The sequence below is a fragment of the Mauremys reevesii genome, linkage group 13, assembly GCF_016161935.1.
Source record: "Mauremys reevesii isolate NIE-2019 linkage group 13, ASM1616193v1, whole genome shotgun sequence".
NCBI classification, from domain to species: Eukaryota; Metazoa; Chordata; order Testudines; family Geoemydidae; genus Mauremys; species Mauremys reevesii.
The window spans coordinates 48,971,743-48,996,862 of record NC_052635.1 but is presented as its reverse complement, the minus strand read 5'-3'; the positions used below and the strand labels follow the sequence as shown (position 1 = coordinate 48,996,862).

The 25,120-nt window shown below is 46.3% G+C and overlaps 1 protein-coding gene across 4 annotated transcripts; it reads left to right on the top strand.

Moving 5' to 3' along the window:
- The first annotated feature begins 2,887 nt into the window (after window positions 1–2,887).
- On the top strand, window positions 2,888–25,045 carry NCOA5 (nuclear receptor coactivator 5). Of its 4 annotated transcripts, none has more exons than XM_039497203.1 (10): window positions 2,888–3,113; window positions 8,713–8,899; window positions 9,460–9,567; window positions 13,796–13,862; window positions 17,504–17,854; window positions 18,084–18,199; window positions 18,650–18,776; window positions 20,674–20,873; window positions 21,907–22,226; window positions 22,876–25,045. In XM_039497203.1, the coding sequence occupies exons 2-10, from the start codon at window positions 8,737–8,739 to the stop codon at window positions 23,542–23,544; spliced, it is 2,121 nt and encodes a 706-aa protein (XP_039353137.1). In that variant the 5' UTR covers window positions 2,888–3,113; window positions 8,713–8,736; the 3' UTR covers window positions 23,545–25,045. The 4 variants fall into 4 exon arrangements, with proteins under 4 accessions (XP_039353137.1, XP_039353136.1, XP_039353138.1 ...); XM_039497202.1 differs by having other exon boundaries at window positions 2,890–3,113; window positions 21,907–22,230; window positions 22,880–25,045; XM_039497204.1 differs by lacking the exon at window positions 9,460–9,567 and having other exon boundaries at window positions 2,890–3,113; window positions 21,907–22,230; window positions 22,880–25,045.
- Window positions 25,046–25,120: the final 75 nt, after the last annotated feature.

The following is a 25,120-nucleotide window of genomic DNA, read 5'->3' as shown; positions in this document are numbered from 1 at the left end:
GGGTTTATTGAGTTACAGATTGTCGTAATAAGCCATAAATCCAGTGTCTTTCCTGAGACCATGATTTTGAGTGTCAAGCAAAGCCATGAATTTAAGCTCCCAGACACGTCTTTTCAAGGTGTTGTGCAGGTTTCCTTTGAGGACAAGGACTGAGAGGTCAGATATGGAGTGATCACGTTGTGAAAAGTGTTTGCTCACAGGTGATAGGGTGTTTTGGTCCAACAGAAGTTAGATCAGTAAAAGATATGACCTCACTCACCTAGTCTCTCTAATATCCTGGGACCAACTTGGCTACCACGACACTGCAAACAACATAGCAAACTTGACTGCAGTCTGGAAATACCTGCAGAGTGTGAACTTGACGTTTAAGGTGCATAGGGTATCACTGAGGAGTAATGGGATGAAATTAAGAGCAGGGAGCCCTTCTACCCCGTTTTGGAGATTACCCAAGGGGCACAGGGTGAATAACTACCACCCTGCTCACAGTGTGAGGGAGCCTTCTCTGTGCCCACGTGGGGAAACTCATCCAAAGCTACCGGTTGCTGGCAACGCAACTGCCCCACTCCAGGCTCCGCAAGCCCACTCTTGCCCTCTGCAGGCTAACAATTTGCAGACCCAAACCCTACGGTTCCCAGAGTGAGGTCGTGGACCAGAAAGAACTTGTGGCTAAATCTGGGCGCTAAGTATCCCCCCAGAGTTCTGCTCTGGCTCCAGGGCAAAGGACCCTCCAACCTGTCTGGACACCCCCATGTGTTCCACACGAGTGCCCAGTCCCTCAACCTGTGGACACCCACAGTGCGCACAGATGTACTGCCTCTGTGGAAGCAGCACCCCAAGTTCGCTAGCTTCACCTCAGTTCACTGCACTCCTTAGCACGCAGCACTTAGGGCAGGTCTGTGTTTTAATGAAGATGCTGTACGCCGATGGGAGAAAGCTCTCCTGTCAGCATAGTTAATCCAGCTCTCCAAGAAGAGGTAGCTATGTTGACAGGAGAAGCTCTCCTGGGCTGGTGATGTAGCGCTGTCTACACCAGGGGTTAAGTCAGTATAACTGCGTCACCATGGCTGGGGGAGGGGGAGGGGCAGGCTGGGGGCGGAGTAGGGGTGCTGGGGGCATGGCCCTGGGTGGGGCCGGGGCAGGCTGGGGGCGGAGTGGGGGTGCTGTGGGCATGGCCCTGGGAGGGGCAGGGGCAGGCTGGGGGCAGAGTGGGGTGCTGGGGCATGGCCCTGGGGAGGGGGCAGGCTGGGGTGCTGGGGCATGGCCCTGGGGGCATGGCCCTGGGGGCAGGTTGGGGTGCTGGGGACATGGCCCTGGGGAGAGGGGCAGGCTGGGGGCAGAGTTGGGTGCTGGGGCATGGCCCTGGGGGAGGGCAGGCTGGGGTGCTGGGGCATGGCCCTGGGGAGGCAGGCTGGGGCAGAGTGGGGTGCTGGGGCATGGCCCTGGGAGGGGCAGGCTGGGGCGGAGTGGGAGTGCTGGGGCATGGCCCTGGGGGAGGGCAGGCTGGGGGTGCTGGGGCATGGCCCTGGGAGGAGGGCAGGCTGGGTGCGGAGTGGGGGTGCTGGGGGCATGGCCCTGGGGGGAGGGGCAGGCTGGGGGTGCTGGGGGCATGGCCCTGGGGGGGGGGGGCAGGCTGGGGGTGCTGGGGCATGGCCCTGGGAGGAGGGGCAGGCTGGGGCGGAGTGGGGTGCTGGGGCATGGCCCTGGGAGGAGGGCAGGCTGGGGTGCTGGGGCATGGCCCTGGGGGCAGGCTGGGTGCGGAGTGGGGTGCTGGGGCATGGCCTGGGGAGGGCAGGCTGGGGTGCTGGGGCATGGCCCTGGGAGGGGCAGGCTGGGGCGGAGTGGGGTGCTGGGGCATGGCCCTGGGAGGGGCAGGCTGGGGTGCTGGGGCATGGCCCTGGGAGAGGGGGCAGGCTGGGGCGGAGTGGGGGTGCTGGGGCATGGCCCTGGGGGCATGGCCCTGGGGGCAGGCTGGGGTGCTGGGGCATGGCCCTGGGAGGGGAGGGCAGGCTGGGGTGCTGGGGCATGGCTCTGGGAGGGCATGGCCCTGGGGGCAGGCTGGGGTGCTGGGGCATGGCCCTGGGAGGGGAGGCAGGCTGGGGCGGAGTGGGGGTGCTGGGGGCATGGCCCTGGGAGGGGGCAGGCTGGGGTGCTGGGGCATGGCCTGGGGAGGGCAGGCTGGGGTGCTGGGGCATGGCCCTGGGAGGAGGAGGGCAGGCTGGGAGCAGAGTAGGGGTGCTGGGGCATGGCCCGGGAGGGGGCAGGCTGGGGTGCTGGGGCATGACCCGGGAGGGGGCAGGCTGGGGCGGAGTGGGGTGCTGGGGGCATGGCCCTGGGGGGGGCATGGCCCTGGGGGGGGCAGGCTGGGGGTGCTGGGGGCATGGCCCGGGGAGGGGCAGGGGCAGGCGGGGGGTGCAGGGGGCATGGCAAGGGGAGGGGCATGGCCCTGGGGGCAGGCTGGGGTGCTGGGGGCATGGCCCTGGGAGGGGGAGGGGCCGGCTGGGGGCGGAGTGGGGGTGCTGGGGCATGGCCCTGGGAGGAGGGGCAGGCTGGGGCAGAGTGGGGTGCTGGGGCATGGCCTGGGAGGAGGGCAGGCTGGGAGCAGAGTAGGGGTGCTGGGGCATGGCCCGGGAGGGGGCAGGCTGGGGGCAGAGGGGTGCTGGGGCATGGCCCGGGAGGGGGCCGGCTGGGGGCGGCGTGGGGGTGCTGGGGGCATGGCCCTGGGAGGGGGAGGGGCAGGCTGGGGGCGGAGTGGGGGTGCTGAAGCTGCCCACGTGGGCAGAGAGCACATCGTGGGGACTACAAGTCCCCCCAGCATGCACCGGGGCTCCCCGACGGCCAGGGGTTGCCGCGTTGCATGCTGGGATCCTGAGCGGGTTGCCATTTCATTGCTGCCCCCACAACGTTGCCTCCGCTGTCATGGCGGAAGCGGCACGTGACTGTCTCTGGGGCCTGCCGTAAATCGCGGGGCTGTCGCAGCGCCCCCCCCCCCCCTTTCCGGCACGGCAGCGCCTCGCCGTGCGGCACAGTGGCGGTTGGGCGGGTCGGTTGGCGCCTTTGTCCTCGCGGCGGAGCTGAGCGGCGGCCTGAGGCGGAGAGCGGGCTCCGGAGCAGCGGTAAGTGCAGCGGGTGGGGAGAGGGGCCGGGCGGCCCCGGGGCCTCCGCTCCCTGCGGGCCTGGGCGGCGGCGCCCCGGGGCCTGGCGAAGGCCGGGCCGCCTCCTCGGGCTTCCGCCTCTCGGGCTGGGGGGCGGCTCGGCAGGCTGCCGCGTGTCAGGGCCGCCGCCCGGGAGCGGCCCAAGCCGGGCTGGTCGCGGGGCCGTGAGCCCGGAGGATCGGGCCCCGCCCGCTCAGGCGGAAGGCCCGGGCTCGCCGGGGCGGCTCGAGCTCGGCAAGGAGCCGATTCCGAACTTCACCAGGTGGAGCCTTGTGCGCTCGAGGCGAGGAAGCCCGCGCGGAAGTGCGGCCGCGAGTGTCCCGCGGAGACGGGCCGCAGCCCCGGCCTGCACCTTGCGAGAAGGCGCTGAACTGCACCCGTCTCCTCTTGCCCTGGAAGATGATCGCGGATGAGACGCCTTTATAAGCGCATGTGAATATTTGAATAAAAACCTGTATTTAAAAATAAACTTTTGGGGACATGTGTTCATTTTTCTTGGCTTCCTGCACTGCTCATTTCCCCTCCTCCCCCAGCGGATGTAAAACTGCTCAGTTGTGGTCAAGCTTTTTATACACACCGATTTGGGTAATGTTTCAGGATCAATATGCTGCATCTTGTAATCAAATGTATTTGCTCCTGAATCCCCTCGTGGACAGGTTTAGTAGCAAATAGGGAAACTTTTTCTAGCAAATAAAAAGTGTCCAATTAATTGCTGTGGAATTTGTTTTTACTTTAAAAAAGGTTTCTAGTTTTACCTTGGGAGGGGGGAAAACTGCCATATGCAGACTGAATGTGATTAGTATTATGAATTTTTCCTGGAGACGTGGTTTTCAGTCGCTTGAATACAATTGAGTTAGGTGTTTTTCCAATTGCATTAAACTCTTTTCCCATCAATACGTGTCCTTAGCCTGCATTACCTCTGCTCCTCAGAGCTTTGCAAAGCAGCATGAATTTAATACACTTTTGGGTGAACAGCAGTGAAAATGTCAAGTTTGTGTCTTACACTGTGCTGCTTGGAAAAGCCATGAGCAGGAGCACAGCCAAAGACACTGGCATTATTCATAGATGAGGAGGGCACCAAAAAGGGTGTGGGAAGGGATAGACTGTGGCTGTGTCTACCCTAGAGACCTTACAGTGGCACAACTTACAGCGGCGCAGCTGTAGCAATACAGGTCTCCTGTGTAGCCTCTTTATGCGGACGGGAGAGTGTCTCCCACCAACATAGTACTGTTTACACCGGCACTTCTGTCAGTGCAACTTACGTTAGGCAAGGGTCTGCTGTTTTCACATCCCTGAGGGGCATAAGTTTTACTGACAAAAGTGCTAGTGTAGATATAGCCTAACAGAGACCTTCTCCCCAATCCTTGCAACAGCCAGGAGGCTTTGGATAGGCAATCTCTCCCAGTGGTTAATTGGATGGAACTTCAGATTTAAGATCTCTACTAGCTTAAGCCTCATACAAAATGTGGAGCCCCTAGCAAGGTCTGGGGGTGGCACTTCCTTAGCAAATACAGAACTCTTTCCCCACATTTGTGACAGTTAAAAAGATGGTGAAGGATGAGCTGGACTTCTTGCCATGGTATTAGCCTGCCCTGAGGTCACCATCACTATTAGCTAGAGGTAGCCATGAAAGTTATGGTCCTCTAGCCAGTTGGTGTCTAGTAATTTTTTGTAGCTGTGCTTTTACAAACTTGCATATGTTATTTCAGTGATATAGAATATGGTGGTATATCCAACTTTCTTCTCTGTCACTAGGCCAGAAAGTACAAACGTGCTTGTGAAATGTTAAACCCTTAGTTTTGTAAACAGATTAGAGAGATTTGCCATTTCTAACATTTACTGCTTTTTGTCTAAAGGCAGGAGCAAAAAAGCAGGGAGAGGAAGGTATGGTGTGTTTACTCATCCCACCAGTAGAACAGAAACAACAGCCGAGTACAGTGTTCTAGGACAGGGTTTCTCAAACAGGGGTTGCCGCTTGTGTAGGGAAAGCCGCTGGCGGGCTGGGCCGGTGTGTTTATTTGCCCCGGAGCAGTGATATGCAGCCAGTGGGAGCCACAATCAGCTGGACCTGCAGACGGGTAGGTAAACACACTGGCCCGGCGGCGATCCCTGTTTGAGAAACCCTGCTCTAAGAGAGTGAAATTCTCCCATTCAGCTTTCTTCCCACCTGCTCTTTTCCTTCTCCTTTGGCTTGTCTGACCCAAAGCCATCTGTCTGGAGGAAGAGCTGCTTTTCCTAGGGCAGAATCAAATTCCTGCTATTTACTTTCTGCCACTACATCATAGACAAGTTTCCACTTTCTAGCAGAGGACTGGGTTCAGTGCATTGCCACTCTGAGATTTATTTTTTTATGCTTTCTTTCCAAGTGACCTGTGCTTGTGCCCCCGATCAACACTTGGACTCCTTCCACTAACTACTGAGGGTCTCCTTCCTTAGCCTCCCTTAGTTGGATTATTAGAAGGAAGCTGAATGGGGAAATCATTCGTTTTCCTGAAGCAGTATCCCTGCAGCTGGGACATGACTCTGATGGTCTCAATATTAAGAAACTGACCTTACCCATGTCTTCAACTAAGAGGAGAAGACAGCAGCTGTGAACATTAAATAGTCTCACATTCAAACCCTATACTACCTACTTTTTAAAGTAGAGTTTAACATATGGGACATGCAGATTTCAAAGGTTACCTGAAAAAGGAAAAGTGTGTCCTTTTTTTGCTTCTTTATGATGCTGAAAGAACAGACTTTTTCATCCTAAAGATTTTCTGCATGTTTTTTATATTAGAAATCAAGATCTTTTCCAGCCTGCTTTTGCTGTAGGACTATGGACACCTGGAGATTAGTAGGGTTATGACATCTCAAGAGATTGAAACTTGGACAGTTGAGTAGGGGGAAAGGATTTTTACTTTGACAATTTAAAACTCTTGTTTTACACCTGTTTGTTTTAAAACTCCTGAAAACAGTTTCAAGAAAAACTCATTAAATATTCTCACCACCTACCTCTTCAACTGATGAGTGTCAACACTCAGCTAATCTTCCTGATGTGGTATTTCTGATACTGAAGGTAAATAAACAGCCCTTTCAGGCATTCTTTATACATTATAAAGAAGCAAAAATTGACACAAGCACATCTTTTCCCTTTGCAGTTCACTTTTAAATGTGTAAGTGAAACAAATATTGTTACCAGCTTTTCAAACTTACTATGAACATAGGTGTGAATGACCTTCAGAAAAGGTCCCTTGATATTACAAATTCTGGAGTGGTTTTGTGATGGAGAATGCCGCTTTTTTTTTTTCTGGCACAATTATATGGCACTAGAAAAACAGTGCAAACCCATTTTATCTTTTAAGGAGTCTAACTTGCTTATCCAGAGGCTAGTCTTAAAAGAAAACTATACTGACTATAATTAAGATTTGTGGTTGCTGAACTAGTCAAACTATGACTCATAACTAAGTATAAAAGGATTTTATTGGTGTGTTCACAATTATTTTTCCAAGTAATTTCTTAATTTTCACCCCTCCCACCCCCAAAATAAACTCCCACCCCATTTAAAAAACCCCACTCATCAGTCCTGGGGATGAACTCTCCATGTGGGAGAAGTTTAATAGAGGGATTTTAACCAACTTCCTATTTTCAGAGACTAATGTTTAGTGTCTTTAAGCCTATTCTGAATCTTTTGCTTTAGGGTTTTACTGATTTTTTTTTCCTTTCTTTTAACCTAAAGCTTTAAACCCTGCCTATATGTTAGCTGTGATAGTTTCAGTATCTCTTAGAGTGAGAGTTTAAAGCCAGAAGGGACCACCAGATCATGTAGTCTGACCTTCTGTATATCAAAGCGTCCAACACCACCCAGCACCCCCACCAGGCTGGATAAAATTCAACAATTTTATTTGAAAATTTAAAAAAATCAGATTTTTTTTAATTTAAATTGGATTTTTAAGTTTGTGATGATTTTTTTTTTAAATTAAACTTGTTTCAAATGAAATCTGAAATAATACAGTATGTTAGGCCTAAACTACTTATACTCTCTTAAAACATTTAAATAAAAAATAAATATGCTGAATCTATGAGCAGCTATCAAAAACTTGGAGTTAGAAGCTGCTTTTTATATAAAAAGAGATCCGGGCGAAAACTTAACTTTTGAGGTCAAGGTTTATAAATATGGCACAATAGGTTATACTGTATTAAGGGCTTGTTTTGTTTAATAACATAAATTTTATAGTATCAGAGGGGTAGCCGTGTTAGTCTGGATCTGTAAAAGCAGGATTCTTTGCTGCTTTTATAAATTTTATATGATGTTTTGTGCGTTTAATTAAATTCCAGTTATTCTAATACACCTGGACATAAATTATGTGCAAAAAGTTAATTATCTAGTAAATAAACAATATATCACCATTTTTAACTTACTAAAAAGGTACAATTAAGATTAAGAAAATAATAAGCTTAATAATTGCTTAAAGGTCTATTGTTATAGTATACCCACCTAGGTAGCAAGAAGGTATATAGAAGCTAATGTAAAGGTTTTTTTAGTTGTAAATCAACATGTTTTAATGATTGATATAATCAATGCAAGTGCACTTTTCTTTAGAAAATAACTCAAGTACAAATGGAAAAGTTCATTAAAATTGAGCTTTCCACTCGGTGATTTAAATTAATCCACTCTGACCCACATGAAACCCCGAAACCAAAATTAGACCAATGTATCACAGTCCCCAGGAGATGTTGCTGGTATCTTTAGATTTGTCTACAGTAAAGAATGTTTATAAAATTCTACTGTAGATATTACTGGTGGAGATGAATAAGTGGGGAGTCTTTGTACATTGGGGAATTTTTAGACCCAGCTTCAGTAGGAGATGACTTCTTGCTGGGGAAGCAGATTGGGACATAGGAAATGAACCTCAATGTTGGTATGAATGGGAGATCAGATTTTCACTGATTAGATCATTCTACTTTATATATTTTTGGTTAAGTGATTCAATTACTGTCAACTCAAAATATTTTTTAATTAATTCACTGTGGATTTTTGAAAATCTTTTTTCATTCATGCCAGTGCTGTTATATTTGTCTCATTTTACATTGCTACTGTCAAGATGTCTGTTTCCTGTTTATCTGTTTAATTAGTATTTTTTTTACCAATGTACTGAATGCTTAGATGCTGCAGTGATGGGCCCTGTGGAGAAGCTTAAGATAGTTACTCACTAATTAGATTTACTGACTGGATGTTCCTATATAAAATTACTGTTTTCTTTAAATATTCCTTAGTTTGGAATTGAACTGATGAAAACATATCCTTAGAGTGATCAGTCATGGATTTAAAATTAAGAGTTTAGGCTGGTAATTTCCTTTTTAGCGGGACAGAAAGATCAAACCCAACACGACGTAAGATACAGTTCTCTGCCAAACTTCCAAATCATCTGTGTAAGGATTTCTCTTGAATGCAGTTTGCTTAAGGCAGACTCTATTGGCCTCTAGTCTGCAAACATGTTAACTTTAACCTTGTTCCAATGTAATTGTAATTGTCGTGGATGTGAAATGATATGCATGGCCATTTTTCTTTTTTGCGAAGTGTTGCATTTGGAACGAAAACAAAATGGCTCGAGGACGCACGAGCAATAGCATCAAACAGAGCGACTTCACTAACAGCACCAATCCACAGGATTTAGAGAGAAGACTTTTTGTCGGCAATTTGCCCACAGACCACATGACCCGTGAAGAAATGGAAGAAATATTTTCAAAATATGGCAAAATCAGGGGTTAGTATTTTATTTTGTTATGGCTGGGAAATCATAGTCAGAAACTTAATTTTCATGCCACATCTGATGATAATGAAGGGTGACAGTGAAAAAAGTGACCTTTAGTGACATTTTTCTTTATCTGCATTTCCCTGAAAACTAACTTCTTTTAGTACAACTGAAGCCTAAGGCAAGTTAGAGCTATGGCAGTTTCTCTTTTATCCTTCTGGGTTTGCAGTATGGTACTATACCAAACAAGTCTATACTTTCTAGGGCTCTCGTATTCTCTTAATTGGATCTTGGTCACTTTAGTGCCTTTTTGGTCACTGTCTTGTCAGAAGAAGTTGGGCAGTTATATAGCATTTCATAATAGCCGTAGCAACTTTATTTTCCATTTTTTGTAAATTCTCCTTCGTTTTGGTCCTGGTTAACTTATTTGAGTGTTCCTATTAAGCTTGGCTAGATGTTCTTGGGTAAAGTCCCTTTGCTTGTTCAGCCCTGTGGGGTTTATATAATGGCCTGCATGTGGTAGTACTGTCCCTTAGTTGTAACTGGTCTTGCCCTGCTATTAATTTTTCCAGCCCTCAGCATGTTCCATGGCTATGGGTTCGTGCAGTATGAACGTCTAGAAGACGTCCAGGCCGCTCTGGACGGTGAGAAGGGTCGCCTTTTTAAAGGGTATAGATTAGGTAAGGAAAACTGCTCCATGCTACTCGTTCTGATGCCAGCATGCATTTGGGTAGAAAGAAGGCTTTTTCTTTTAAAGATCTGTGGAAAGATCATTGTGTGAAACCTGCCTTGAATATTAGTCTAAATTTGTATTAGGCACTGTATATTTTTTGAGTTTTGTTCTAGTTTTGTGTGTGGTACAGCAATTACTCTGCTCCCTCTTGATATCTTGATCTTTCTCCAAATTTATTTTTATATTTTAGTATGTAAATAGCACTATACGCATATGTAAAGCACATCATAACAAGTAGTTGGTGCTAAATCAAAAAATCTCGAGTGTTCACCGGCCCTTACTGAACTTCATTTTTTAAATCCTTTGTTATTGTATGTTAGACCTCATCTTGATAGATAAAGGGAATTGATCACATAACTAAAAGTTAGTGTGGTTGGTTAGGTGAAAGTGATCATGACTTGATTATATTTATGTGCAAACAGAATAAATATAAATATGAAGCATTTTGGTATTTTACAAGGATCAGTTTCACAAAGCAGAAAACAATTTAATCAAGTCAACTGGAGAGAAAATTTAAACAGAAAAATGTGAATTAAAATTGATGAAGGAAGCAAGAGAATACAGGAGAAATCTGTGGCCAGCAGAGTTAAGGACAGTAAGGAGGAGTTGAAGTATATTAGAAATGAAAGGAATCCTGACAGTGGTATTGGCCCATTTCTAAATGGAAATGGTAGAATTGTCAGTTATGCAAAAAAGGCAGTTCAATGTTCAATAAATATTTCTGTCCTGTATTTGGGGGGGAAAAGCCAAATGTAATCATATCATACCATGATAAAGAACTACTTTCCATTGTGGCTAGTAGCTGCTGTTTAACATCCTCCTTAAGGTTGGATGCTTTTGGATCAGGGGATATGGATAACTTGCATGGCTGAGGAGCTCTTTGGACCATTAATGTTGATTTTTTTGATGTCTTGGAAAACTAGGGAGGTTCCAGAAGACTGGAAGAAAGATAATGCTGTGCCAATATTTAAAAAGGGTAACTGGGATGACCAGACTAATTATAAACTTGTCAGCTGAGACTGATCCAGGCAAAATAATGGAATATACCAAATTAAAGGAGGGCAATCCAATTAATGCCAGTCAGCATGAGTTTATGGAAGATAGATCTTGTCAAACTAGTTCCATATTTTTTATTAGATTACAAGTTTGGTTGATAAATGCAGTAGTGTTTATGTAATAGACTTCTGAAAGACGTTTGACTTGGTTCTGCACAGTAATTTTAGTAAGAAACTAGAACAATATAAAATCAACATGGGTACACATTAAATGAATTAAAAACTGGGTAACCGATAGGCCTCAAAACATAATTGTAAATGGGGCATGATCGTAGAGTTGGATGTGTTTTTATAGTGGTGTCCCACAGGTATAAGTTCTAGGCCCTATGCTATTTAATATTTATATCAGTGATCTGGAATAAAATATAAAATCATTATTGATAGTTTGTGTCATCTGCAAAAATGTGGGGAGTGGAATAATTGAGGATAGGTCACTGATATGGAATGATCTGGATTGCTTGGTAAACTGGGCACAAGCAAACAATGTGTTTCAATACAGCCAAATGTAGGGTCTTAGAGGAACAAAGAATTAAGGCTGTACTTACAGGATGGGGGTCTCTATCCTGGGAAGCAATGACTCTGTAAAAGACTTGGGGAGCAATGGATAATCAGATGAACATGAGCTCCCAGCGTGATGCTGTGGCTAAAAAGGGCTAATGCAGTGTTGAGGGAAATATTGTATAGGAGTTAGGTAGTTAATATTATCTCTCTATTCAGCACTGGTGTGACCAGTACTGGAATATTGTGTACAGTTCTGGTGTCCACAATTCAGATGATGGAGAAGGTGTAGAGAAGAGCCAGGAGAATGATGAAAGGCTTAGAAAACATGCCTTTTGGTAAAGCCCAAGGACCACAGTCTAATTAACTTAAAGAGAAGGTCAAGGGGTGGTCACCACAGTCTGTAAATACACCTACATGGGGAACAGAAATTTGATAGAGGGCTCTTCAGTCTAGTAGACAAAGGTATAACAAGATCATTGGCTGGAAGATGAAACTAGACAAATTCAGACTAGATATAAGGTGCAAATTTTTAACAGTGAGAGTAATTAACCATTGTGACAACTTACCAAAGGTTGTGGTGGATTCTTCGTCACTGTACATTTTTAAATCAAGATACATTTTAGAAAAACGTCTTATGCTGTAGTGCAACTACAGCTACTGTATTTGAAAGAAGAAATTAAGTCAAGAACATCCTAAGGCCTGTGTTATGCATAAGGTCAGACTAGATGATCACAACAGTTCCTTCTGGCCTTAAAATCTATGAAAATCTTCCAAAACAAAAGATTTTAATTTTTTTCAAAAGGTGTTTTGTAAATGTTAAATATTTAATCTGTAAATGCTGATGGCACCAAATAAAGTTTTCTTGAAAACTGTCCATTTTTCAGAAGAGAAGAATCCTTTAAATGTATGTCCAGTTTGAAGACTTATAAAATCTTAAACTAAGGAAGCCGATAGTGTTGCACTTAAAGGGTTACATCTGGTCCTGCTGTGAAAAGTCAAAATGCAGTGAAAACAGGACTACGTTAGATGTACATTTTTTGTGTGCTAAAGTCGAATGTCATGAACACATAGGGACCTCTTAGAAGAAACCAAACAGTTTAACCCCATTTTTGCATTGCACTAAAATACTTTTACAGATACACTGAAACTCCTTTAATTGTCTCCCTGATAAATAGATCTGTTCAGAGAATAAATGTCCAGCATATCTAAAGGTAGATATGGTAGAAAGTGGCCACGTTAAATAGACAAAACATCCATCCATTTCTTAACCTAATGTATCTGTCTCAAGTAATATCCTGTGAATTTTTATGCCACTTGTTTCTTGGTTACCACTACTTAATGCACAAATGGTATTTGCCTTTTCATTCACTGTCAAAAGAGAGAACACATCCTTTCTTGTTTAGAGTAAGAATGAAGATTGAAACTAGCATCTTTGTTTTAATTTTAATTTTAACTAAAATTCATCATGAAAAGCTTGGGAAATGAAGGTAGATAGTAAAGCCACCAAGTTTCTGCTTACAGAAGTCTACATGCCTTGTTTTTTTTGTTTTTGTCTTTTCCAACTGCAGGAAAATTGAAAGCTATACATTATTTAAATACCTAGTCGTTACTGTTAATTATACTGTTAAATCCTCAAACAAGTGGTACATGTAGCATTTAGGTGATTTTCTTTTTTTTAAAGGTTCTCATGACTGAGAACAAAACGTCCTAAACCAACCATTACTCTGGAGTGGTTTTGTTCTTGCCCACATTCAGATGATAATCTCATCCTCTGTCTCCTACCATGGATGTTTTCATCATTTCTCTCCAGACTAATATTATCAGCCGTTTTGACTGAACTTGTGTTCTTGAATTGGTTACAGCCTTGTGGCTCCCTAGTTCTCTTGTGTGTTCCACTCAGAACGCTTCAAGGAACATTTTCTGTGCAGTTACTCAGACATTAACAATTTTCAAACGTCTGATCTGTTGCATTTATTTGCATCACATTGACTTGATGGTGTTATGACTGCATGAAGTTCACTTCATGGGGTAGTTTTTACTTCAAGTCCCTTGGATCCTTCTGCCTGAGTGGTGGAGATTGTACAATTTGATGTCACAACAGTCCCCTGGAAGTCAATTGAACTTGTTTTTGAGAGCCCTTGGGTTCTTTTCCAGAAGGATAGCAGCATCCTCCTCCATCGAACAGGACTGGCTTTGAATTTTGAGATGAAGTGTACTAGCCAACAGCTTTCCATTCACGAAGGATTGTCTGACTCTTTACTTTTTCTCCTGGAATCCATGGAGCTGCATGCTGTTGGTCCACAGACTACAGGAGAAAGAGGTGGTGGTCTCTTATGGGACAAGGAGTCTGGACATGGGTCTAAACATGATAAAGGGATAGAATTTCATACAAACTGTCCACTTCTTTTAGTTGGAAATCACAGTAATCCATGACCAACCCATTGCATTGTACTATCTTAATTGTAATAAAAATAATTAAAGTGACAATGCCTCTTGGCTGAATGGATTTCCTTGCACCATATGGCTGTCTTTGAACTTTTATTGCTTTAATTTAAAATGTGCTGACGATCTCTTTTTTGTTCCATAGCATTGAACAGATGGGTTGATTATTCTTTTCAGATATTAATAAAGCAGCGGAAAGAAGAAATATGAATAAGGCTTCATCAAGGTCCAGCCCATCACGAAGGTAAAGTACCTGGAAGCAGTGAGTTATACTAGGAAGGTTAGGCTTTAGGTACAAGCCCTCCTTCCTCTGCTAAATGTCTAGTTTTCTTCCCTCACCACCACCTCCCCAACAGCATGGAGGCACTCAAGTGAACAGTTAGAATGTGACCATCCCTTCCATATGTGAAGGGCCTCACTGGTTCTAACAGCTCAGGAGGCACAAGGGAAACCTTGTGTTTACTGCTGTGACTACAACTGGATGCTGCATTTTGCAGCATAGGTTGTGTGAAATTTGTTGGGGAAGGACTGCTGTTTGTTCCTGACTCTTAAGTGTCAGGGAAACAAGGCGTCTATAGAGAATATAATGGGTATATAGCATTCGCCATGCTGTGCAACAGAGAATACCAGCAGTTTACATCTTCTGATGTCGAAGGCTTCCAGTGCTGACATGAGCCTGGAAAATGATTATGCAGACAACGCACACCACAGGGAGAGAACTTCCCTGGATGCACTACACTTTCTGCATGTGCACTTGTAGCATATCAGCATCCTTCTCTGTCCAGTTACATTGGGGATACTGGGCATCTGCCTACTTTTCCCACACATCCCTCCCCCAATAAATAGGCCCAATATGTACAGTCCCTGTGTGTCACTCTTCTTGTGCAGTCACGCAGCAGGTTGAGAAGAGACACAGGAATTAACTACATTGCAGGAGGAGACTCCTGAATAATGTTCATGTTTTACTATGAAGTGTGGGTGAACACTGCAGTTATATTCTGACACAGTATGCATCTTCTCTGGCAATACTACAGAGCTGTGTACACAGAGAGAGTAATGTCAATGTTAGTACTGAGAACTGTATGAACACTACATGTAACCAGTCTGAAGCATCCATGTTTCACAGCTACACTGCAAATTGTATCCTGTCTGTGTCAGTAGATATTCCATGTTCCTGTACATACAGCTACAGTGGGCCACAGTTGGCTACTGTTTATGGCTGTGTCCAGTTACAGGGGTGTCCCTGTTTATGTGATTGATTGTGGTCGACACTACCTTCAGTTACACTAGAGATCTTGGGCAAATACATTCCTTCCTGGACCTCACAGAAGGAGTCAGAAGTGTATGGGGTTTCCCATGTAAATCCTGAATGTGTGGGGATACAGAATGCAGACAGATACTGTAAATTTGCTGCATTTATACTGCAGAGCACAAGTGGATTTATAGAGCCCGCTGCCACTTGGCGTCGGGCAACATTGCAGGAGCATGCAAATACAGGCCGCTGCCTCTGGGCATTGGGCAATGCTACAGGAGCATGTGAGAGCAGAGGCCAAAATCACTGGGCATCAGGGTACGGGTGATGCTACAGCAGCGCGTGCGAGCACAAGCCAATGCCGCTGGGCATTGGGGTTCAAGCGATGGCACAGGAGCATACGCAAACACAGGCCGATGCCACTGGGCATTGGGGTTCGGGCAATGGCGCAGGAGCACATGCAAGCACAAGGCCAATGCCGCTGGGCATTGGGGTTCGGACAACGGCACAGTAGCGCCAGCAGATTTGCGGAGGCTGATGCTATGGGCATCAGGCAACGCCACAGGAGCGCAAGCGAAGGCTGATGCCACAGGAGTGCAAGCAGATTTGCAGAGGCCGATGCCTTGGGCATCAGGTGAGCAGGAGTGTCTGAGCAAGCAGCAGCTGATGCTATATGTGAGTGTTTGCATCAAGGGCAAACCGCTTTTGTGCATCCTTGTTCATGATGTCTCACTCCAGATAATGGATGAATATGGCCTGTATACCTGTTTAGGTAAACAGAGTGGGAATTAATACCATATACAATGCAATTACATTGCAGTCTTGGGTGGTTGTATTGTATTCTACCCTATGGCTTACAGCAGGATATGGGATATTTTGTATTCCTGTGTCTGACTGTACTGTAAATTCCAGGTGGATGCAGTGGTATCTGCTCTGGTTTCACTGCAGATTACAGATGAGAATACAGGATGTATTTCCTCTAGTTATACTGCAGAATGAGTGGGGAATACTGTGTGTATCCCTAATCTTGTGTGTGATTACACTGCACATCGTAGGTGAGGATATGCTTTGTATCCTGTCTGTATAAAGTGTAAAGCAGGAGGGAAAACTGTTTCCCTGATATTGAGGATGATTACACTATAGATCATGTTCAAATATGGTGCATCTTCTCGTATATCACAGGGAGACTGCATCCCTGGTGCCGATACATTCTGATCACTGGAAAAAACTGTATATATTACCTGTGGGTAAAACAATAGTTCATGTTACAGGATACACACTGTATCTGGCTTATAAATAAAGACCACAGGGAATACTGTGTATCCCTTAGATACAGATGGTCAAAGTTATTACATGGAATCCACATAACTTTCTCACTGCTCAGAGAAGAGGGGCATAGGAAAGTAATCATCAGCTGGGTTTGGTAGGTATCCATCAACTTGGTATTGAAGCCTGAACCTCTGGCTGGCTAATCCTGATACTCACTCTCCCACTGATTCCGAAATGAAATTGTCAGCAATGTAGAACTTACGGGAGGGACTTGCCTTCGTCTTGCTGTGAAAGCATGATAGTAAAGAATAGCATGTTCTGTACTTCCTTCAGGAACTAGGCTAGTTAGCCAAAGGGAATTTAGCAATTGGAAGTGTTGGTTAAAAATCTCAATAAAATACTTCCTTTCAAGTGTTTCTCTTCTCACAATTGTAAGTGTCCTGCAGATGTTAGCCATCTGAGAGTACATACTGCTCTGCTTGAAGCTCAGCACTTCCATTCCTAAGACGTACTATATGTTTATGGCTTAGAGTGGATTGAAGGCTATGCTAGATCTGGAAAACAGAGCATTATCTGGAAAACAAATTCTGTTTTGGAAAAAAGAAGCATGCAGTCTTTCACCTCTCTTTCTGTGTACTTCTGACTGAAGATGGCATGCTGCTGTACTACAAAAGCCTGAGTGAGAGGAGATATTCAGGTACCATTGGGAATCATGATCCTGCTGGTGATATAGACCTGGCTCGGTTAGTACTGTCCTAACATGGGGCATCATGCAGTCACACTGATTTCTTTCAGGGAACATCTCATCATTGTACAGAATCCAGCCATATGGTCTTCATGATCACAACACACATTTTCATAAACGTGACAATATCAATGGAATTGTTTCAGGGATTCTGCTCTCCTTTTTCAATTCAGTGAATTAAAATGGTCCCTTTGACATTTAACTACAGTGTCTAGTGGATGGGAGGACAAGACACCCGGGGTTCTGCGTACCAGTTGTCTGAAAAACAAATGTTTTGCTTGAAAATTCCTCACTGGCTGTGAGGCCTGACATCTTTGAGTGATGGTTTCTTAGCTGCCTGCCTTTGTCTTGCACAAACATCCTGCACTTCTAGTGGTGGTCCAGATAGGGTGTTTTCTGGAGCTTGCTGGGCTGTGCAAGGCATTTGAATAAGAAACCTTTTCAAAATGCCTTGACACAACCCTTTGGACCTGTCTCGCTGCGTTTGTTTCGATGGGGAATAGGAGGGGAGGATTCAGCTGCTGAGCGAAAGGTTTCTGTGGCCACCCCAGGTAAGAGGTCTAGGGCTGACAGTGCTTGTGCTTTTTGTCTAATGGCATTTCCCTGGTACTTTCCTCAGAGAGCCATATGCGTACGGGGATGGCAGAGATGGGAGACGTGATCGCTCCCCTATTCGGGGGAGCCCACGAAGAGAGCCAAGGGATGGTAGAAATGGCCGGGATTCCAGAGACGCTCGAGATATTCGAGGTAGAGATGTACGTGATCCCAGAGATGCTAGAGACCACCGGGACCCCAGAGATCTGCGAGAGCCCCGGGACATCAGGGACCCTAGAGATCTGCGAGAGCCCCGGGACATCAGGGACCCTAGAGACTTACGGGACCCCCGGGACATTCGAGACCTGCGTGACCCACGGGATCCTGTGTATGATCGCTATCGGGATGTGAGGGAGCCACGGGACCCCGTGTACAGGTATTGGAGCGCTACTGATTTGCTGCCTCTCTTGTGGTGGTGGTATTAAATTGGGGCCTGTTGGTCCTCATACAGATTGTGGTAGTTTGGCTGTGTCTGGAGGATAGCCAGGTACGTAGTGTTCGCATGCATTACTTGGGGAAAGTTGGGGTTGCATGAGGAGGAGATGATGGTGCCTGGAATTTTCACTTCTGAACATACAACAGGCTGTGAATCACTTACTTTGCAGAAGAGATGATGCTTATGACCGTTACCTTCGCCTGGAAGACTATTACCGGAGGAAAGATGACCCTTATTATGACCGTTACAGAGACCACTTTGACAGAGCCCCTTTAAGTGCAGAAGGTCAGTTTTCTTCTCCTCCCTCCACCGCACCCCAACCCACACCTCCAATACAAATTTTTTTAACAAGTATAGTATTATAGGCAGGCTTTCATATTCTACCGCTGGAGATGGTGGAAGGTTGCATCCAGCCCTGAAATGAGTAGTGCAGCGGATCCACCTCTGAAACTGGATTGCTATGGGAGTTGGGCAGGCTGGCAGGGAGAGCTCAGTGGTTTGAGCATTGACCTGCTAAACCCAGGTTGTGAATTCAATCCTTGAGGGGGCCACTTAGGGATCTGGGGCAAAATCAGTACTTGGTCCTGCTAGTGAAGGCAGGGGGCTGGACTTGATGACCTTTCAGGGTCCCTTCCAGTTCTATAAGATAGGTATATCTCCATATATTTATTTAACTCTAAGTGGCTAGATTGACATTATTCACTTCCTCCATTTCCATGGCTGGTTTTCTTTCAGAACGTCTGAAACGCGAGGAGCGACGCAGGGAGGAGCTATACCGGCAGTACTTTGAGGACATCAAGAGGCGCTTTGATTCAGAGAGGCCTGTGGACTGTTCTGTGATAGTGGTTAATAAGCAGACAAAGTAAGAAGCTAGTTGCTGTGACCAGTTGTGATCCTCTGAATAGAGGGACGCTATTTGCTTGGAATAAAAATTACCCTGGATTTTCAGGGCAGTTTCCATTGTAGCTGCTATTCGGGAGAGTAGCTTTTGAGCATTTAAGAGTGTTGCAATTAGTTTCTTTAATTCTCTTGACAGCAGATATTCTATTTTTGTTGGGATGGGGAAAACTAAGTATTTTGGTCTTGAAAATCTATTACTCTGGGTTTCCCCCACACACTTCCTGTAACAGCCAGGTACTTCATTGATATAGGGCTACATGAAATGGCCTGTGCTTACTCTTCTCTTCATTATTAATTGAATTACTAATTATTGATTAAAAATTAGCACCATGCCGTAGCAATAAGGGCACACATTAAATGGATTTAAAACTGGCTGACAGATCCCAAAAAGTAATTGTCAGTGGGTAACCATAATCAAATGGGGCTGTTTCTAGTGGGGGTCTAAAGGGCAGCCGTAGTAGGCCTGATGCTAGTTGACATTTTCATTAATGATCTGGAAGTAAATATAAAATTTCTGCAGATTATGGAAAGATTGGCAGAATGGTAAGTAATGATGGCAGGGCAGTCATGCAGAGCAGTCTGCATCTCTTGGTGAGCTGGGGGCACTTAAACAAAATGTGTTTTAATACAACCAAATGTGAAGCATACACACGGGAACAAAGAATACAGGCCATATCTACAGACTGCATCTCGACTCTGTCCATTAGCACACCTAGACTCTTGTCAAACAACCCAGCATGAGCTCCTGGTGTGTCTCGGAGCTAGTGCCAACCTTTGGTTGTATAAACGGAAGTAGCGAACCGGGAGGGGATAGTACCTCTGTGTACAGCATTGGTGGGACTGATGCTGGCTACTGTGTCCAGCTCTGGTGTCCATATCGTCAGAAAGATGTTGGAAAATTAGAGAGGGAGCAGAAGAGAGTGACAGAAATGATTCGAGGGCTGGAGAAAATGCCTTACAATGAAAGACGTAAAGAGCTGGATCTGTTTAGCTTATCAAAAATGTTTGAGAGGTATCTTGATTACTGAGTACTAAAGGGCTCTTTAATCCAGCAGAGAAAGGCAGAACAAAAGCCAGTGGCTGGAATCTGAAGCCAGACTAATTCAAATTGGAAATAAGGTGCAAATTGTTAACGGGGTGATTAACCGTGGAACAAACTCCCAAGGGAAATGGTGGATTCTCCATCTCTTGGTGTTTTCAAGACTGGATGCCTTTCTGGAAGATGCTTTAGTTGTATACAAGTTCTTGGGCTCAGAACAGGGGGAACTGAGTGAAATTCTCTAGCCTGTGATATACAGGATGTCAGACTAAGATGTTCTAATGGTCCCTCCTGGCCTTAAGATATATGAATCTGAAGGACTGAGATGGGATTTTAAATCTTGGGTTCTGAAGCATTTGTGTTCTTTTCTATAGCTTGTTGATCAATGGTTCATGCTAACTTAGTTGTGTAGTCATACTTTTAGCTCAAAAGAAGTGACTAAGGGAAGATTTACAAAACCAGCCCTCCAGGCAGGCAGATTCCAGTTCCTCTCTGACCAGTAATTGACCCATACTCCCTATTTTTGGTTGCGCTTAATATGGCTTTTGGTGCATGCAGGCGTCACAGGCTTCCAGTTCCTGTTGTCCAAAGACGCTGAATGTAGCTGGACACGGTATCTGCTCTTCTGGAGGCTGCTGGGCCCTGTGCTCTCTAGGGCTTGTGCACATACAGAAGTTGCATCATCAGTTTAACTTAAATTCAGTTTTGAACAGAGTTAAACTGATGCAAAAAATTAGCCTGGAGGTGATGGAAGTGAACACATGAGGGTTTCTGTACATTGCTGGCATATTATAACGTGCACTGCCTTTGCTTTGTGTAGGGAGTATGCCGAGTCAGTGGGGCGGAAGGTGCGGGATCTGGGCATGGTGGTGGATCTGATCTTCCTCAACACAGAAATGTCACTGACTCAAGCCCTGGAGGACGTGGGCAGAGGAGGGTCTCCTTTTGCCATTGTCATCACCCAGCAGCACCAAGTTCACCGCTCCTGCACCGTTAATATCATGTTTGGCACACCACAAGGTACAGAGGCCAGAATGGTCTGCTGGTTCACATCACTCTGAAGTGCTAGAAACACTTCCAATGCTGCCTCAGAGATTCTTCTCTCAAGCAGAAAACCACACAAGACAAACCACTTCCTTGCTGTGACATAAATAGCTATTAATGACCCAATGTCTGTATGAAACAATGTTGAAGTTAACCCAGATTTCCCACTGTGAGGGAAAGCAGTTTGGCTCTGTGCTCTGTCTGCAAATCCCAGTATTTCTGGAGTGAAGCTCTGGGCAGCTTTTCTTTAGATGCTGAAGTCCTTCTCTGCAAGTATTATTCAGAGAGTGTGCCAATTCTTAGATCTCTGCCCCGGTCCATTCACCTTTCTTCTTGTGAGACAGAATGAATGGCCACAACCTTCTTAAAGGTGCCCCCAAAGGAAACAGTTGGGCTTGTGCTCTGTTTTGTTTTATGATATATCATGTGGCTCAAAAGACTTTGTTTTTTGGTTTTTTTGTGCTGCTTATTGCTCCAGTACTGCTGCTGATCAGAGCTTTGTCTGGAATCAGCAGAGTGAAATTCACAAGTGTGGCTTTCCCCACTGTTTCTATTAAAACCTGTGGCAGCAAGGAAGCTGAGAAGGATCACATGAGTGATATTCTGCTGTTGTTTGGGAAAGCTCTGAGCAGCAGCAGAAGAGAGGCAGGTACTGGGGCTATTCAGGGGAGCTAGGGGCGAAGTAGCAGAGACCGTCCCCTGGTTGTGGTTAGTTGTATTTGTATGTAATGTAAGGAAAAGAGCTGCTTTCTTCCTACCAATAGGGGAGTTTGGAGGAAGATCTTATGTATCAACCAGCTAAACAGGCTAATATGAAAGGTGTTACCCCTGGTTGAGAACCACTGCTGCAATCAGTGGTGCTGGAAAATGTTCCAAGCCCAAGCTTGGATACTAAGAGCTGCTCCTGCCTGTTCACTCTGATCTGCTGATCCAGGTCAGCAGAAGGAGCACCTAATACTTGCACCTGCTATCAGTGGGGTCCAAATAGTTAAAGCCTCTCTTTGTGCAGAACATCGCAACATGCCCCAAGCTGATGCCATGGTGCTGGTGGCAAGGAATTATGAACGCTACAAGACAGAGACCCGAGAGAAGGAGCGTGAAGAAATAGCCAGACAGGCTGCCAAGATGGCAGATGAAGCAATTCTGCAGGAACGCGAACGCCCACCACCCATAGAGGAAGGTGTCAGAGGGGGCCATCCTCCAGGAATCCAGACTCTCTTGAACCTGCTGGCAGACAACCGCTATCTGACTGCTGAAGAGACCGATAAAGTCATCAATTACCTGAGAGACAGGAAGGAACGACTACTTAGAGGAAGTACTGACTCTCTGCAGGGTAAGTTATCTGTCACGTTCACTCCGATGCTATGTACCTTAACAGGCCTTTGAGGCAGAGATGTCTGTTAGGCCATGTCTATGCTACCAGACTTTGCTGGTTCAGCTGTTGGTTAGGCGGGGGGTGAAGGCGTGATTCCTGAAGGACTGAGCTACGTCAGTAGAAACCTCTAATGTGGGCATAGTTACACTGGCAAAACTGCGCTGTTCCCTGTGTAGCTTGTTTTGCTTGTGGGAGGTGGCTTTAGGACAGTGGCGGAAAGCACAGCTTTGAAGGTGCAGCTGCGCCCACATGAGGAGTATGTTGCCAGTATGACATGCCAGCTCTCCCTTAGCAGTAGACATAGCCTTAGAGTATTGAGGCTGTTCTGATCATTCAGGGATCTCCCTGGGGCATCAGATTCTCTCTGTGAGATTGCAGGGATACACCAACTGAATAGACTTGTCATGTGAATGGAGATGGTTCTGTAAGTGACATAGCCTGTGTTCTGCTTCCATCCCACTCACCCAGAGTAGTTCAGTCCCACCCGTTTAGAGGAAAGGGCAGTAATTGACTTACGTGGCTTAATAACTGTACCCCTCAGAGCTCCTCTAGGATGCCTGGTCAGATGGGCCTGCAGAGAATTCACCCTTTTCTTTTCTCTTTCCAGCTCCATTGTCGAGACAGTCTCTTGGGGCGCCTTCAGGATCGTCTATGACCAGCCAGGCCAGCCTTCCAAGCTCTCAAACTCATCAGAGCACTCAGCCCCTGGCCTCTGCCACCTCTGCTCCAGTGTCCTCCACTAATCCCCAACAGGAGCTGCAGGCAAAAATCCTTAGCCTCTTCAACAGTGGGGCTGCGGCTGCAGCAGCTGCGGCTGCTGTAGCAAACAGCAGCTCTGCAGCTTCCACAGCCGCTTCAGGCGGCACTCAGAACCAAAACTATGCGAATGTAGCCAGCAATCAAGCACGGGCAGTGCAGCTCAGTGCTGCAAGCTTAAACCAGTCTCAGCAGAGAACACAGGTCCCTGGTCCACAGCTTCCTGCCCTCCCAGGCTCCACAAGGAACACAGGCCCAAGACCTGGAGCATCTCAGCCAGCCCAGGTACACTATGGTCAGCACCAAAATCGTCTGCCTACCCCTGGCAACATAGCTGTTCAAAGGCCCGTATCCTCTTCAGGTATCAACTTTGATAACCCCAGTGTGCAGAAAGCCTTGGACACCCTAATCCAGAGTGGCCCTGCGCTCTCCCATCTGGTGAGCCAGACAGTGGCCCAGGGGCGAGCAGGACCCTCAGCCCCGCAACCCATGGGCTCCTACCAGCGACACTATTAACATCTAGCTGCAGAGCCAGTTTCCCTTCCCTTTGCCATTACCATACTCGTAGCTGTTTGAGTCTTTTGTCCTAGACCCAAGGCAAATGCCCTTGAAGATGCATGTCCTCTCCCTCTCTGGGTCCTTGGCTGTCCCTAGGCCACTTCTGCCTTCACAGTGGCTAGAGCACTCGCTCCAGTAGGATTGCTGTTGAGTGTGTTGCTAGTGCCCCTCTTCCCCTGGGTTGGGTTAGTTGTCTTTGGAGACGAGAGCTCTGCTCCAGGTGACAGAGGAGTTCAGAAGCTTCTGTGAGTAGTTGAATTTTGCCCTCGATGGAAATTGCTGCTATTCCAGCCCACCTGCATTTCCCGCTCTTGGTGGTTGCCACTACAGTAATGTTTGCACAGCATGTTACACCATGCCTGCAGTCTGTAGTCAAGTCTGGAGAGAATTTCACAAGGAGCTTATCAGAACAAAGTGGCTTCTTGAACTGGGTTAGTCTGAGACTGATTCCCCTCCCCCTTACAAGCATCTCAGTGGTGTGAACTCTAGGATGGTTCTGGGTTGGGTGGCTAGTGGTTAGACCTTCCTCGGCGGTTTGGGTGGGCAGTATTTGTGTGTGGTTTTAAAAAGACAAACCATATGAGCCAGATATGGGGAAACCTCCCTGTTGGTGCTGTAGCAGCTAAACTCATGGAACATGAGCAAGACTTGACCCCCAGGTAAAGCTGGGCAGTGAGTGCAGTGTGGAACTCCCACAGCCGGGACTAAGACTTCCTGGCTTAGTGAGGCCAGCAAGGATCTGCTCACCATACCCAGGCGTGAGGAGCTTTCCAGCATTTGTTCTGGATATAGTGGCAAACCCAAACACCAGAACTTCCTACTCAAGCCAGGATAGGGAACTAAAAGGCTCTGTCAATTCTCCTGGACTCAGCAGCCAAATTTACAAGCAGTTTATTACATGTGACACAAGTTTTTGTTTGGTTTGGGGCAGTTGACTACTGTAACTTTCACAGCCCAACCACAGAAACCCTATTCTGCGTGCAGCTCCCGCTCCCAGAATTGGGTACAGCAGGCTCCCTGGTGGGGGGTGGGGTCTCTACACTCCGCTGGAGCTTTGCAGACTCCATTTTATTGCTGGTTAGGTTGAGTTCTGTCACAGGTTGGGGAGGCAATGCTGAGAGGGCTCCTCTGTTTTTATAAGTTTCCAAACATTTTAGTAGCAGCACTGGATGCTTTTGTGGAAAATCAGGCGGAGATTCCTGAGCCGGTTTTTAACCAGTGTTGCGTGGTGTTAGGGCATGTGGCTTCTCTGACTAGATCCTATCTAGTGCCAAAGGGAATGCATCGCCCCTTTAAAGCCTCTGGGGCTTCCTGAGGGAGGACAGGAAGAAACTGTTTAGAAAACACAGTTCCTGGAGCAGCAACTCTCTGTCCTGAATGGTTTGTGTTCTGGAGCGTTTTTCTTTCTGTGCTGTTAACAAGAGGACATTACTTTTTAATAAAATTGGCAGGAAAAATATGATGTTGCGTGTTTGACACTAACCAGCTTGAGCATTGAATTGAAATAGATCCTTTCCTAGGAGTTGCAAGTCGT